The 16,477-nt window shown below is 48.0% G+C and overlaps 2 protein-coding genes across 3 annotated transcripts in view; both read right to left on the bottom strand.

Moving 5' to 3' along the window:
• The window catches only part of CAPN5 (calpain 5), a 57,907-nt gene that overhangs the window by 13,718 nt on the left and 27,712 nt on the right, over positions 1-16,477 (bottom strand). For both annotated transcript variants that reach the window (XM_027669321.1, XM_027669394.1), the window contains exon 3: positions 8,430-8,561. In XM_027669321.1, the coding sequence (XP_027525122.1) occupies positions 8,430-8,561 (132 nt within the window). The remainder of the gene's footprint in view (positions 1-8,429; positions 8,562-16,477) is intronic.
• OMP (olfactory marker protein) lies at positions 3,487-5,220 on the bottom strand. Its single transcript, XM_027637190.1, is given in 3 exon segments — positions 3,487-4,038; positions 4,040-4,196; positions 5,201-5,220. Coding segments are annotated over 3 exon segments (729 nt in total).

Below are 16,477 nucleotides of genomic sequence, written 5' to 3' on the forward strand. Positions count from 1 at the left end.
ATTGTGCAGAGAGCATTCTCTCTGAAGAGCACCCTGACATCTTAGTTACCAGCAACGACCCAAACCAGACCTCTTATTGCTCCTACACTGAAATATTAATCATGCCATCAGCCCTGCAAGCTCACTGGCACTGTGAGTTGTCTGGATCAATAGAAGCATAGAAGACAAAGCCATGAAAAAAAGCCACTTTTGGAGGGTTTGGTGTTTTCCAGGAATGCTAACAGCAATGTCCCAGGGTCCTTCTTGGACAGTGCCAGGAAAGATCAGACAGTCCTCCATCAATGCCCATCAATTCCCTCCTGACTGGAGCTGATCCTAATGAATAGTCATAGAGGACCATCATGCTAATCAACTTGCTATTAATGTGGGCTTAGAAATGATCACAGCATTGATTAGAGGCAGCTTGTCAGCCAGAGTGGGTAGCAATAGCTTCCAGCTGGCTGGTTCTGAGACTTGCTGCTGCTGTCAGTGGTGGCAGGAGATACTGGTCCCCACCATCTTCCTCCATCCCTTCACCTGGAGACAGTGCTGAGAACACCCTCCACCACTGAAGGTAGCAAAAGATGTCAGCTTTCATCCAGAGCAGGATGCAGGAGTAAGGACTGGTCATGTTTCTGCGCTGACCCAAGAGGAAATGAGAAGAGTATGATCTCCAGAGATGCTCCATGCTTGGAGAGCGTGCTGTGGACCGCTCATCTCAGGATCACATTGAGTCCTGGATTCAACTTGGTTGTGTGACACTGGGGCAGTGGAGGAGACCATGTCTCCTCATTCACCCAACTGTGCTGCTTTTTGCTCAGGTGCTCCCAAAATCTGGAGTTTCAACACGCTTTAGTGGGACAAATTTGCAGTGAAAGGGCTCAGAGACGGGTAAATTGGGAGCTCAGAAACACCAGGCTCATTTCCCAAAGCTGATTTAGGGCTTTACTCAATTTTCTTAAGAGTGGCTAATTAAAAGAAAAGGTACTTGTGACCCTGAAAAAATGTTCTGATTAGAAGGAGGAATCAGTAGATGGCAAATGCTCCAAGCCTTCTGCTGGGAACTTGCCAGCTCAGGATGAGGAGGGAGGCACTCAGCTGTACCAATCTGTTGAACCATGGTACAAACTGGGATGAAATTCGCCTGGGAGATGGGACAAGGCAGTGTTTCTGAAAGCCTTTATGGGATGCTGATACTGTACAGGGAAAATTTCAACGACTAGTAAAAAGAGGCTCATCTTCCCTGCAGCAGAGATCACATTGCCTCCCTCACCTCCCACCCCAGCTCTAAAAGAAAGCAGGATCCACCTATGAATCATTTCCTCTTCTCTGCTCAGCTTCAAACTCCTCCGCTAACCACACAAAACTGTTCAACACTCCATGAAGCCTTTCATGCAAAGAGAGAAGAATGTAAATACTCATTTTACATTTAACAGGAGATAAAAAAGAGGCTCAAAAATACCAACAGGGAGTAAAATTTGGTGGGTGCTGCTTTATTGCATGTAGGATTAGGGCAGCTTCCAAAAAGAGCATGAAGAAGACCCACAAGGCCTCAATCCTTAAGAGGAAACTCATTGGCTAGGCTTTTATTTACCGTGGTACATCAATACCCAGCGAGGAATCTGCAGCAAGAACTCTACTCCAGCAACATAACAATGGCATATTGTCAGACCTGGCATGCAAAAATCCCTTTAGATGTTGCCAGTGGCTCCTGTTATTTGGTCAAAAGTGGTTTGTAGCCAGGAGCTCTGCTCTGGGATGCACAAGGAGAGGTCCTCCTATGGGAAAGTCTGCCAGGACCCTAGAAGTGGGGTTGGCCAACAGTAGGTTCATGCTGTGGCCAAGCAGAGATGCATCTACTTTTCTCTCTACTCATTGAGTCCATCATTTCTTGGGGTCTAAACAAAGATATCAGCTTCTACAGCAATGTCCATGGCATGGCTGTATGATCTGAGTAGTTGCTGAGCTTTGGTTGTTTTCAAAACTCCAAGCTCCCACCATCTCTCCAGCCAGTATCTGATCCTCCTGCTTTCCTTCTCCTGTCTGCTTGGCATAGCTTGTGCATATCATGTTGTACACTATTGTTGGGCTGGGGAGGGCATGGAGTTGCATCTCTGGAGGCTTTGAAGAAGAGGTTGGACTCTTTTGGGGCTGGTCTGCACAAGTCAGCAAGCCACAAGTACAAAGTCCCCTTGTTCTGGCCTTCCCATCACTGCTCCCTCCTTAGTTATCTTGGGAAAATCTCAGGCCAAATCTCGAGGAGCACTCACCTCCAGTTGAGTGCAATCTGAGCAAAGGACCAATTGTAATAATATTTAACTCTTTCAAGAGACTTTTCTATCTGTGTGTCTCAAGAAGCATCATTCCACTTTTTGATGGAAGAAATGTCCAAAGTCAGTAGTTTATTCACAGTCGTGGGACAAGCCAGGTACAAAATGCCCTCCTGCCCCAATACTTATAAAGGCACCACTACCCTCTGCTCTCATACATGGCCACCCACAGACCACCCTGTGTTGTAGAGGGTAGGAGACACTGCTTCTCAGGGACAGCAAAAGCAGGTTCCTGCTCTGTGGTTTGCAAAGTGCTCTGCAACCTCATGGCTCTCTATTGACACTTCAGAGTAAATATATTCATAGGTGCTTTAAGGACAGTACAATGTGCAAATTGGTTTTGCTCACTGCTGGCTCAGACCTGAGACTCTGCACACACACACACACACACCTGCTCCAATCCATCTTGGGAGCAACAAACTCCAGGCAGTACAAGGCGTGCTGGAGAATCCCTCCCCGCAGTGACCCCCAGCAAGAAATGGTGGTGACGGTCAGAAAAGGGCTGGTCCAACCTCCCAGTTTGTCCAGTAGGTTTGCAATTTGCAGAATACAGCGTGTCTGAATGTATTTCAGCTTCACAGCAAGGTGGATTCTCCACAGGACCGGTCTTTGGAGACACCAGGCAGCCGCAGCCGCAGCAGGAGTCACTGCAGCCTGAAAGCACTCAGAATCCTTACTAGGAGTAGAAATCTATTGCAAATAAGTCTTCCATTTTTAATGGCTAGGATGGAAACTGGAAGGTAGGGCTCTCTCCAGAGGTCTCTCCTGTTTCTAGTATGGCAAATATTTATTTTTCCACCAGGTTTTTGGTTACACAGCTGCCACATTTTGAGGGCTTAGGGCAGCGTCATATTTCCAAGCCAGCAAAACCCTCCACCAGTCAGACCTGGTGAATCCCTGATGAATTCAGAAGCACACAGTCTTATACTCCAGGCAATGTTGCAGCAAGCTCATGGCCCCCTCCTCCCCATCATTCAGACAGAGGACAGCATGTTTGGGAACGTTTCTGGGCTGAAGTGCTCCAGAAGCACCGAGCTGTTCTCCACTTTATCACAAAGCCATTCCTCATTAAAAAAAAACCCACAACAAACCCATGTGAAAACTGAAGCAAGAACTGAGCTTAGAGAAGAAAAATTAAGACCGAAGCACAGCTGGAGCGAGGCTGATCAAGAGAGTGTCAGGCTTTAAAAACAATGGAGCCCTTCAGCTGAGCTGGTTCGAGATCATCAGTGAAAGCGAGGAGGAAATACATCACTTTGCGGATCTGGGCTAATTCTGCTATTCGTTCCCCAAATTCCTGGGCATCTGCCTCATTGCACTCTACCTCCTTGGCCCCTGGCTTCTTCCAGAAGATTCCTACCGGCTCCAGCAGCTGCCGGTTCATAAGGTGGGTGAGATCAGGAGTCCAGTGCTGGGAGGTGCCAGTCACTGTGACCTTTCCAGGTCTCTCCAGCTGGATGTCCCAGTGGAGGAAGCGCAGTTTGTGCTGCCGGATGAAATCCACTCGGTAGATGTGTTCATTGGGACGCAGCAGCTTCTCACCATCCTGGGGCCTCATGTTTTTTTGTTGCAGGCTCTGGAATCGTAGCCGCATGCGCTGGGTGAGCTGTTCATCGCAGATGAAGGGCAGCTCAATCATCTTTGCTTCAGCTGCCATCACCTTGGCTACTCCTCTGCTACGTTCTCAGCAATGTGTGGTTCTCAAACAGGACACACAGGTGGAAAAATCTGACAAGCTCCTGGAGCTGGTGCCTCCTCTCCACGGTCTCAGCAGTGCTAGGCAACCCGGGCCAGTGACGCAAAATACCCTCCGGTTCTTCCTCTGGGTGCCCTTCCGACTTGTTTGCAGATTCTAACTGATGGTACTGCTGTGCTGTGCTGCATAATCTATAGGGAACGGATGTCTGATGTCAGCCTCCCTGGCAACCTCCCTGACAACCATGGCTCCTTATCCCAAAACAAAGGCGTGCAGCCAGGGATGCCACCTTGACAGGTCTGGGTGGCAGTAGCTTTCTCTGAGCGTAGGTTCATGGTATAATTCAGGTTGGAAGAGACTGTGGAGGGGTCTAGTCCAACCTGCAGCTCAAAACAGGACTTTCTTCAGGTAAGTCGCTTTGGGGCTTTGTCCAGTCCCTCTTCAAGTATCTCCATGGACAGAGTTCCCACAGCCTCTCAGGGCCCCTCTTCCAGAATCTGACCGTGCTCATGCTGAAGATAAGCTGCAGCTTGTGCTGTTGTCTTTTGTCCCCTGATCCCTGACCATGCATCCCCAGCCAGAGTTTGGCTCCATCTTGTCCACACTCTCCTATCCAGGCTGGATGGGGCTCTGAGCAGCCTGGTCTAGTGGAAGGTGTCACTGCCCATGGCAGGTGGGTTGGAACTAGATGATATTGAAGGTCCCTTCCAAGCCAAGCCTTTCTATGATCCTATGATTAAGTAGCTACACTCGGCAATAAGGCCCCCCTTCATCTTCCCTCCTCCTGGATGCACAAATCCACTTCCCTCCAGACCATTTTGGTGGCTTGCATGAGGCTGTGCCATCCAGAAAAGGACATAGGGGTCCTGAGGGACGAATTGACTATCAAATGAGTACCAAACTAACATGACCCTTGTGTCCTTTTCTGGATGGTACAGCTGGCAGGAGTCAGGCTCCGCGCTGCTCCTGCAGCAGCAGGTAGGCAGCAGCACCCCAGTGTTGTTCTGCCTGCCTGGCCTGGCACAAAGTTGGAGAGGGTGCTCAAAAGTGGGTTTCCCCTTTGTGTGCCCAGTAAAGGGGAAATCAGGCATAGTCTGTGCCTTAATGCTTGTCTCTGTGGTCCAGGTAGAGAAGTGGGTCCAAGACACAAGCAACCCAAACAACCTCTTTCCAAGCTCTGATGCTCTGAACCCACCTGAGTACCAGCAAGACCATCATGCTCAACCTGGAACCACCCATTCCTCAGCAATTGCTGGGCATGCCTGGACACCATCCTGTGGAACCTGCTCTGGGTGAACCTGCTTTAGCAGGATGGTTGGACTTACCACAGATAACCTTCCTGGGATTCTGGGAAATCCAGAACACAGTACTGTGCTAGTGGATGGGATACAGGGGGATAGTGGTGAATGCATTTCTCTTTGCAGGGTGCTGGGTAGCTCCAGGAGGCTGTGCATCCTGAAGAGAGATGTCACGCCAAGCCAAGTTCCCCTCTGCTAAGTGTCTCCATTAATGAATAAACCACAGACAGGTTTTGGGTGTGCCACAGAAAAGACATGACTCCTGCAAGCATGCTGTGGTATCTTTGGGGTATAGTGGCTGCTTTGGACTTGGAGAGCACAGGGTTTCAGCACAAAGCTTTAGACATGTTGTAGAGTCAAAGTCATTTGGGTTCTCTCTGTCCTATCTGTGATTCAGGTTGGCTTCTGCAACATGACTTATTTGCAGGGCAATTTGGGAGCTCAAACAGGGTTAAGTGAACTCCATGAAACAGTTTTTTCTATGATATTTTTACAAAAGGCTGTGCCAGTATTTGAACTGTCACACTTGACTCATGAACACCCACTATCACTCCAGGGGCAATCACTGTGACTTCAAGAAGAAGTCCCAAAAAAGACTACCAGAAGCTGGCCTTGGCCAGACAAGCCACAGACAACAGGGACCCAAGGTGGGTCATTTTTCTAGGAATTGTCCTTCGATCACCATTCTGCTGTTACTCCTGAAGACCTTGAGGATAGAGTCCAGAAAGCTAAGAGCTACACAGCCCCATCTGAAAGGACAAATGACCCTTCTGGTTGTTCTCTGAGCTCTTGCCTCACTTGTTTACTGGCTTTAAAAGCTTTACTTAGCAAAAGCTGTTGATCCTTGGGTTTTAAAAGTTAAAAACGCCTTCAGTTATCTCTGGAGACCTTTTTGAGCTGAGCTAAATGTAACAATGTCATATGGATCTTGCTTGGACGGTCTTGTGTCTTTTACCCCCATATGTGGTAGCAGCAGAGGAAGCAATAACCTTGTACATGGTGATGAACACACTGCAGTGGGGGTTCAGCTTCCAGGCACCATGTGACGTTCCTTCTCGGTCTTGATGAGGTGCAAGATCAGCCTTCAGGGAGAAACAATAACTAACCACAGGTTGTAAAAGACCTACACAAAATGGACTTTGGGAGGTCAGTGTCCTCAGAGCCATCTGCTTGTCGTGCCCCAGCCAAGACTGCCCGGCACTCTGGAAGCCACTAAGGGGGAAGAAGACCAGATCGGGTGATGGAAATGCAGGGGTGTCTGAACTACTTGGCTTCAAAGCCTGGTCCCTGTCCTTTGTTGAGCAATCCCTGTCCTTTGTTTGTCCTATTTGTTGAGCAATACCAATGCAACCTATGGGAACACACGTAAAGATCCAGACAAACCTTTAGGACAAAGTGCTGCTGGAAACTATTTAAATCCCCTCATTTTAAGGTCTTCATTTCTTTTCATAAGAGCTAGACACCTCTGAAGGTTCAAAGAAAGGGTGTCATGGAGCCAGATCACACCTAAAGACATGTAGGGTCAGCTAGGACGCAGGAATTTAGAAAATAGCTCTAAATTAAATTCCAGTACCCCGTTCCTACTCAGTGACTCACACCACACAGACATAATAGGAAACAGGGACATGGAGAGAGCAAGGTGGAAGAAAGTGCGTGAATAAAATCATCTGGAATACATACAGATGTGCTGGTCTGTCCTATTTCCTTGAATGTATTCCCTCTCCCCACACTCGAGAGAGACAGTTTCAGTGCACGAAGTGGAGCAAGGGACACTCAGAGCCTACGTTACATCCTGGTGTAGATCAGGAATACATTTCCTAGTAGCAGTGGGATACCTGGACCAAGATCCCTGGACTGACATTTCAGAGATTCTAAAGCCTGCATCAGCATCTTTCAGCTCTTCCCAGACCATTCAGCTCTTCCCAGAACATTTTGATGTTCAGGAACAGTATCACAATTGCATGTGCAACCATACCAAGGACCAAGGGGCCCATTATTTCTGTCTCCAAGATCTCCATTAAGTAAGAAATTCTTTACTGTGAGGGTGGTGAGACCCAGGTTTCCCAGAGAAATTGTGGATGCCCCATCCCTGGGAAGTGTTCAAGGCCAGGTTGGAGAAGACTTTGAGCAACCTGATCTAATGGAAGGTGTCCCTGCCTACAGAAGGGAGGTTGGAACTAAATGGTTATTAAGGTCTCTTCCAACCCATATAATTCTATGATTCTATAAAACAAACTTTTCTGAAAGAAAAGAGGAGACAGGTAAAAAAGAGCCTCTGAGAGTTAAGGACATGGAAAATGAGAAGTCACAAACACCCACAGCAAAACTGTCCTGGGAGGAAAAGCAATGCCATTGGCAAACTGAAATAATGAGGTGTCCAAAGGGACCCCGCAACTGTATGCCTGGCATTTCCCAGGGCAGAGCTGGAAGTGAATGGTGAGGAGGGAGGACAACTTGCCTGCTCACCCTTGGGAGACGTCGATGCCGAAGAACAAGCTAAACAACCCTGTGCACCACCCCTCTAATGACAGCCCCAACAGCCACTACAGCCACCATGTGAGGAAGCCTTATGGGTTATCCAGAAGCTAAAACAGCTATCCTGTTCCTGTATAAAGAAAAACCTAGACTCTAACAGAAAGTGGGGATGCTACAAGAAATTCCTGAGTCTGGAATCCATGATCATCACAGGAAGTAGAGACTGGAAGTACCACAGCACACAGAGCAGATGCAAAGGTGTAGGGTGGAAGGAACTCTCTCAGGTCTGTGGCAGTAGGAGGCTGTGGGTGAAGCAGGTGGTGCTGTCTGCACTCACTGGCTGCCTTTTGCAGTAAAATCTAGGAAAAGGTGCTTGGGACTTCCTGGTTTCTTGCCCTACAATGAAGCACGCCTGTACCAGAGTGTGAAGTCCCCTTGCCTTGGCTTTAACAGGGCTGACATCTTCTGTAGGTGAGGACATAGTGGAGATGAGCACAGACCTTCCAAGGATGTGGTACTGAGCACCTCTTTCCTCCAATATCTCCCTGGTTGCTCCCCAGGTCTGCAGCCCCTCACTCTGGTGCAGCTCCTTGGTGGTTTTCTGGCCCACAATACATTCCCGTTGGATCCCATACGTGAAAGAACACTTACCTTCTGCCACAGAGACTCCCGGGATGCCAGGGAGGAGCAGGCAGCCACGAACCAGCAGTTCCCAACCTGGCCCTGGTGTAAGTCATGGGAGCTGATCCCGTCCACAAAGAGATGTGGATCATTGCAGATTTCCTGTAGGACAGAAGAAAAACAGACACACTAGCTAAGTGAGCAGACAGGGGAATCAGGAGCAGGGTTTCTTGTCAAAGGAAAATCACCCTCTCTCTTCCTCAGACTCTAGGTAAACATGACCTGCAGATTTCTACTGCCTTCGTTCATCATGCTGGTAGCAGAAGGACACTAACCTGCCTTCTGCTGTCACCAGGACATGGGCAGCATCACTGCTCAAGGGACATCAGACCTGCTTCCAATTCTGTATCAGCATCAGCACAGCTTTAATTATCCCTGGTGATAATGGGACACTTTCACACCATTTCAGCCCTATGCCCCATCCCCTCTTCTAAGTCACCTCTTTCAGATCTCTCTACTCCGTGACTGCTTTACAAGCTTCTTCCTCTCTTATTTTGCTGAGGAGAGCATGAGAACATGACCCAAAAACACTGCCTCCAATACTGAAACCTGTGGATCCATCCAAAAATAAAACCCTGCAGGAACAGGGCAGAGACAGGCATTTAATGATGAATTACAGTGCCTAAATCAGACAGTTCCCCTAGGAAAGCTCAACTCAGATTGAGGTCTCAGCCATGGCTGCAAAAAGACTAGTGTCCTTACCCAGGAGGTCTGTCCTTCCAGATCCTAGCATAGTAGATGAAAAAAATTTGATGCCAAAAGCTTTGCAGCTGGGCCAGGAGGATAAAATGCTCATTCTGCCACCAAAACCAGGATGGTGGATTGTGCACATGCACCATGAATGGAAAAACGTGGGTAGGAGGCAGCTAGGAGGTGAGCTCATGCCTCCAAGCACTCAGGCACTAAGCACATCAGCTTTCCTCTGCCCAACTCCTGCCAGGCTGCCCTCCCTGCTTCGCACTGCCTCTTAGAGCCTGGCCAAGAAAGCACTTAAATAACAGAGGGTGTTAAGCAAGCTTCAGGTGACACACTACTCTTTTTTTAAAATATATTTTCTCCTGATCAATCCTGCTTGGAAGGTCATGTCCAGCTGGAGGCTGAGAGCAGATGGGACAGACAAAGAGCTGAAAGAATCTTTTCCCCTCTGTTACTATGTTTAATTTGAAGAGGAAAAAGGAAAAGCAGATTATCTTTCTTCCCCCATATCTCCCAGTTTTTTTCAGGTTGGTTGCACCCAGAAAAGTATGTTCCCCCACAGACTTTGTATGTGAGGTCTTTTATTGCCTCTGCCCATAGAATCATAGAATGGTTTGGGTTGGAATGAATCTTAAAGATCATCTAGTTCCAGTCCCTCTACTGTGGGCAGAGACACCTTCCAGTAGATCAGGTTGCCCAGGGCCTCATCACAGAGAGGAAGAGGAATCAAAAGCACCTCTGGCTATTCTCACCTAGCTCAGCCAGCACTGTACACCTCAAAAATAAGCCAAGGTCCATCCATAAACAAACTGAGTAGGGTCAAACCCAAGGGAGAGGTCTAATCCCCTAATGTTGTCGTTGCAGGAGGTTGGGATAAGCGCTAGGGGGAGACAAGCTGCCACCATCAAAGGCAGGAACCACCTGAGCTTCTCAGCATCACTGAGCGCAGATAGGGGTGGAACAGGAGCAGTGGGGTTTAGCTTCTGTTTCATACCACCAGGGAAGCACCCAGCAGCTGGGAATGTGTCTGTCCCGCCTGTTAGTGATGGGGATGTGTGCAAGGTCAGTTCTTTGTGATCCTGCTCTGGGGTGCAGAAACACCATGTTTGCCTCGTTTGAGGAATGCACCTGCCTCTTCTGCCCCTGGGTGAATCTGCAGATTACAATAAAGGAGTCACTTGGTATTACACAGACAGGTAAGAACATAAAGCATAAGAAACACTGAACAGTTTGGGTTGGAAGGGACCTTTAAAAGGCCATCTAGTCCAACCCCCTGCAATGAGTGGGAACATCAACTGGATCAGGTTGCTCAGAGCCCTGTCCAACTTGACCTTGAATGTTTGTTTGGGATGGGCTATTGACCACGTCTCTGGACAACTAGTACCACTGTTTCGTTACTCTCACTGTGAAAACCTTCTTCCTTATATCTAGTCTAAATCAACCCTCCTTCAGTTTAAAACCATTGCTCCTTGTCCTGTCGCAACAGACCCTGATAAAAAGTTTGTCCTCATCTTTCTTATAAGCCCCCTTTAAGTGCTGAAAGGTTGCAGTAAGGTCTACCCTGAAAGGCAGAGAGGGGCTGCCACGCTTACCTGCAGAAGGACCACACAGCACACTCAAGACCTAGGACCGAGCTTGGTCCCAGTGGACTCCCAGCAATCCTAAGCATAGAATCACCAAATCAATGCAGTTATAAGGAACATCTGGATATCATCCAGTCCACCTCCCCCTATTCAAAGCAGAGTTGCCCAGAACCGCAGGTTGTACAGCAGGTTGCCCAGGACTGTGTTCAGTCAGGTTTTGAATATCTCCAGGAATGGCGACTTCACAACTTCTCCAGAGTGAAGATTCATAGAGCCATTAAGCTTGGGAAAGACCTCTAAGATCATGGAATCCAGACGTTAACCCAGCACTGCCAAATCTACCACTAAACCATGTTTCTGAGCACCATATCTATACTTTTTTTGAACACTTCTAGGTATGTGATTCCACAGCTTCCATGAGCAGCCTATTTCAATGCTTGACCATCCTTTCAGAGAAGAAACTTTTCTTAATGTCCCGTCCTTGCACAGGGGAAGGCAGCATTGCCTTCTTGTTCTAAGGCTGCAGAGCTGATTCCATCAGGGTAAGTCTCATCTGTGGGTCAGTCTCCCCAGCAAAACCTCCTGAGAAGGTTTGCCATAGTCCTTAGACTGGAGTGTCCCAATATTAAATTACTTGGATTCTTCAGACCCCACTCAAGCTCCTAGGCTTCCACTCACACATTTTGGCCCTGGTCTAGACTGAGTGGCCCTCAATCCCCAGGGATGACATTCCCTGTGTGCTCTGTCTGTACTGAGGTGGGAGCAAAGGACCAAGGCACTGCTTCAGCAAGGCTGCAATTCTTCCTGGATTCCATGGAGCACAGTGGGGTGCTGGTGTGTGATGTAAAGCCCACTCAGAGCCATGGAGCACCATGCCCACATGCAGAGGTGGGTGATGAAGATGAGATCAGTGAGAACTAGGTCAAAAAGCCAAGAAAAGCTTTGGAACATTTAGTGTTTCTTTCCAAGGAGCTTGTTCTGCAGCTCGATGCAATTGCAGGGCCTGGGGTTTTTACGTGCAGAGGGAGGACAGAAGCAGAGATGCTCTGATCAGAGAAGGTCATGACCATGGCTTCCTCCCCTCCCTCCCACGCAACAGACAGAAACCAGGTGAGCAATAACATTTACCCAGGTGGGCACTTGTCCAAAAAACAAACATCACGTCATCCTCCCAGCACCACGACCCTGAGAGAAGAGGGCAGCACACCCACATGCGCACCCACACACACCCTGGGGGCCTTTTGGGTTCGAGCATCAGCCACCACAGACCCAGCTCAAACTGCCTCGTGGCACTTGAGGCTTCACCAAACAGTGGGTCCATCCCATTCCTTCATCTCATTACAGCCAGATTCTGTGTCCTGGCTGCTCCCAGTCTGGACACAGATGGAGAACAGCAAGGAACAGTGCAGGGAAAGCCAAAAAGCTATGGCTGCAGGGAGGCTATGGCTTTGATGTGTTGCTCTTAACTCTTCCTTGGCCAAGAGAGTCATTTATGTCTCTTTGCCCTCCGGGAGAACCTGTCTTAGAGAATCCCAAGAATAATAGAATAATTTACGTTGAAGTGACCTCTAAGATCGTCAAGTTCAACCATTAACCCAGCACTTCCATGTTCACCACTAGACCACGTCCCCAAGTGCCATATCCACATGTTTTTTGAATGTTTCCAGGGATGGTTACTCCTAAGCACCATCAGAGATGATCTGCCCTCCCTAAAAGTGCCTGCTGAAATGGCTGCTGTGCTCCAGGCAGCAAAATACAACTTAGAGAAAGCCTGTGCGGATGGTTCTACGGAAACATACAGCCTGATAACACAGGGAGGGCCAAAATAGTGATTCAAAGATCTGATGATTCATATCCTTCCTTCTGCAAGGGATGTGGGACAGAGGTGGAAATCAGGGCTGGGAGAGGACTTTGAGGTCCCTGTCGATGAGAGGCTGATTGCAGAGGTCTGGCTTATGGGAGCTCAGATCAGGCCAGTCTGTTCCCTGCAGGTTCAGGGACTTACACCAGCACTTGCTGGTGTAATTTTGCTTCCCACCAAAAAGCACATGGGATTTCCCTTTGCTCTCCCCAATGCACACAATTTTCTTGCAAATGCATTTAAATCAGAAAATATCTTTCTTATCTTCTCCAGCTAGACCAATTCCACACAGACTAGTAAGAAGAAAATCACCCTCTAATTGGCATTATAATTGGTGACTGTCTTATCATAAATGTTTCCCAGTTCAGGTTTCTGAGATTTAGATTCATTGGGGATCTGGATCGCGTCAAGCCAGCTGTGGGGAGAGAAAAAACTATGAAGGAGGAATAACCATGGGAGATACAACATCTGCTGCATGCCAGGACCATTTTTTGCTAACAAGATTTTGCAAGGAGCAGACTAGTCTAATTGCATTGCAGAGCCTGGCTGTTTCAGAACAATGCCTTCACTTAGACTTGCAAAATCAGCAAAATAATCTATTAGCATGGCTGTGCTTCCTCCCTCCCAGGCAACAGGGAACTGAGAGGATCCTGTCTTAAATGCACTCACACAGACAAGACAGCAAGAAGCACCCAAGCATGGCGAGTAACGATGACACAGTTGACACAAAGGTCCCCATGCTGCCCTGCTGCAGGTACCTGAACTGGGAGGTTATTTTGTAAAAAGAGGAATTAAAAAAATTTGCACCAGAGTGACAGAGGGAAGGGAAATGGGGTGAGTCTCAAATACCAGGAGGTCTGTGTTTTCAGAGGGATTATTACAGAATCACAGAATCATGGAAGGGCTTGGGTTGAAAGGGACCTTGAAGATCATCTAGTTCCGACCCCCTCTGCCATGGGCAGGAACCTTCTACTAGACCAAATTGCTCAGAGCCCCATCCAGCCTGGCCCTGAAAACTTACAAGGATGCAGTAGCCACAACATCTCTGGGAAACCTGTGACAGTGTCTCACCACCCTCACTGTAAAAAATTGTGTCCTTATATCTATTATGAATCCATCCTTTTTCAGCTTAAAACCATTTCGCTTGTCCTGTTGCTACAGACTCTACTAAAAATTATATCTTTGGTAGCTCAGCTTCACACATGTGAAAGGGTAGGTTTGGTTGGGAATATCTACACCCTACAGAACTCTTTGTGGGGGTTTGTACTGCCTCAGTCAGGCATCCCTAATGTTAATCCACCCACAGTATCTCAGTGTACACACATTTGTATTGTTATCAGTTTCCATGCCGTGCACAGGGGGACACTCCACCCACAGCAAACAGGACTTGCTTGTAAAGGAAGGCATCAAAAAACCACACTCCCACAAACAACTTGATTCATCTTGTATACCACAGCATCATGCCGTGCCATTTGTTTTGGCACCAGGAAGAGCAGGAATGGTGGCAAACGAGATCTAAAGGTCAATCTGCAGGATGTTGACAAGTCTCTCTGCAGTTTTATCTTCCGGGTATCCAAAGTACAAAGGTTACTGAAGAGGTCTCAGATAAAGCAGTGAGAGGTGGAAAGACACAAGGTGCTGTGAGAGTACTGCACCTCCCCATGAGCAGATGGAGAGGGATAGGAAGGAAACTGACACAAGTGCAGAGATCCCAGACCCACCATTCCTGTTCCTCCCACACACACGCTCAAGTAATGCACTCACCATTGCTCAGCCAGGACTTCTTCAGTCCCTGTCCAGCCAAGACTGATGCAGAGGCTAACAGAGCCTGGCTTTTAGCATCACCACACATCCAGACACAGCTCTCCCCCGACCACCTCTCCCACAGTGAGTAGTTTTTATGTGTCGGGTTGCAGAGCCACTAAGAAAAAAATTACTCCCTGAATCCCAAAAGCTCTGAGACCTGCAGATCTCAGCGCCAAAGCAGGAAAGTCTTCAAATGCCTCACTAACAAACCAGAGTGTGGGATGCTCACAGCATTGAGATGATGTGCCAAAGGTTACCCCATCCAGAAGCAGAAGTAGTCCCTCTTGGCCTCAAGTCCCAGCAGCCTGGTCACCACATGAGCCATCCTTCCTTTAGAAATGATGTCACCTGGCTCCTTTTCATGCTGCATCCCCTGAGCCAGCCTGACCCTTACGAGTCACACAACTACAGACTTGAGAAGTGGAGAGGACACTGAGCAAATGCAGCTTTCAGAGATGGCTCCATGTGGATCTCCTTCCCTTAAATGCCATGTAGGCATGGACTTTAGTGAGCTACACCAGAGAGGTGGAGGAGGAGAAAAAAAATAAGCTTCCATGGCTGTTTTAACTTTAACACCCTATGACAAACCTCTTTGATTCACCACAGTGTGGCTGGCCACCTTCTCCCAAGTCCCGCCACTCTCCATCATATCCCAGTCTTGAGCTCTCCTACAGGTCTCCTTTGAACAGCCTCCCTTGGGACAGTGCTAACGACTTGCAGGGGGAAGAACAACCCTGGTTTGGCAGCATCGTGGGCTAAAAATACACCCATGCTCCAAAGCCTGTCCTCTCACCGTGGCCTACTGTGCTCTCAGTTGCTGCAATGCTTCTAGTTGTGGGGTTTAACATCAACCAGAGGAACTGCTTTGGCTTGAAACTATATGCACCGGGCCCCAAACTTGGAGGTTCAGTCATGTCGGTACAAGTGAGCAACCATGACCCACAGGCATGAGCCATGAGGATGTTCCCCATGTTGTACCAGTTTTGAGCCATCAGTCCTCACCCTGAATGACATGCTGGTGGGTATGTACTGGTGGAAAGGGAGGAACCTATTCAAGTAAGCCCTGCTGTGAGAAACCCCGGTATTTTGGAAGGAATGGTCCAAACCCACCCGTTCACCATAGAACTAATATGAAATCCTGGAGCAAGCTTATGTGGCCATGAGCTCAGCTGCACCATATCTGCCTCCAAGTAATATAATTTAGCAGCTGAATACTGCCCTGCCTGAATCCCAAATCCTGTGATTCACTGAAAGATAATCTTCTAAAACAGGATTTAGGAATCTTAATTGTACAGGAGTATTTTGTTGGTTTTGTTTGTTTGTTTTTAATTATCATAAGAGTCAAGTTATTGATGGGAAAAGAAAGAAAATGAAGCTGCAAAGGAAAACTACCTCCACACTCCACTGTGCCACTCAGATCAAAACCTCCTAACCACTTTTTCACGGGGACACCTCCCACACCCCTTTGAGCCATACTGTCCCAGGATGAGGAACTACCCTTTGGTTTGTGATTGTGTCACATTCAGAGCAGAGCAGCACCTCCCTCTAAGAACAGGACTTGACCCCACCACAATCTAAATTAATCCCTGACTATGCAATGATGATGAAGAATGAGGTTATCATGAGTTTAAGCCATTTAAAGAAGTGCCTTCCAACCCACGCCTATTCTGGTTATTCGTACACTGGGTGTAGCCTTACAAACAGAGAAACCTCTTTATGAGAAAACCACCCTCTAAAAATGTGGAGTCATGATCTTCTGTTAACTGGGAGAAGGGACATTAATTCCTATGTAACTCTGTCAGTAGCATTTGCAGCAGATCACAGTCAATATTGAAACATCCATGATCATTCTCCATTAAGGTTTTTTGTTCACCCTTTTCCTTGTTGGTGGGGAACTGCGAGGAATGCATCACCGAGCAGTGGTTTCTTCCCTAAGACCCAGAAATATTAAAGATGTGGGATGCCTTGTTTTGTCTCTCTGTGAACACACAGACCACCTTCCGAGCTGCAGTTTCTTGCCTTGTTGGTCAACACAGCTCCTGCTGGCCCCAGCTATCCAGGCCCTTCACTAG

This window comes from Corapipo altera, unplaced genomic scaffold (assembly GCF_003945725.1).
Source record: "Corapipo altera isolate COAL_440 unplaced genomic scaffold, ASM394572v1 0, whole genome shotgun sequence".
Classification (NCBI taxonomy): Eukaryota; Metazoa; Chordata; class Aves; order Passeriformes; family Pipridae; genus Corapipo; species Corapipo altera.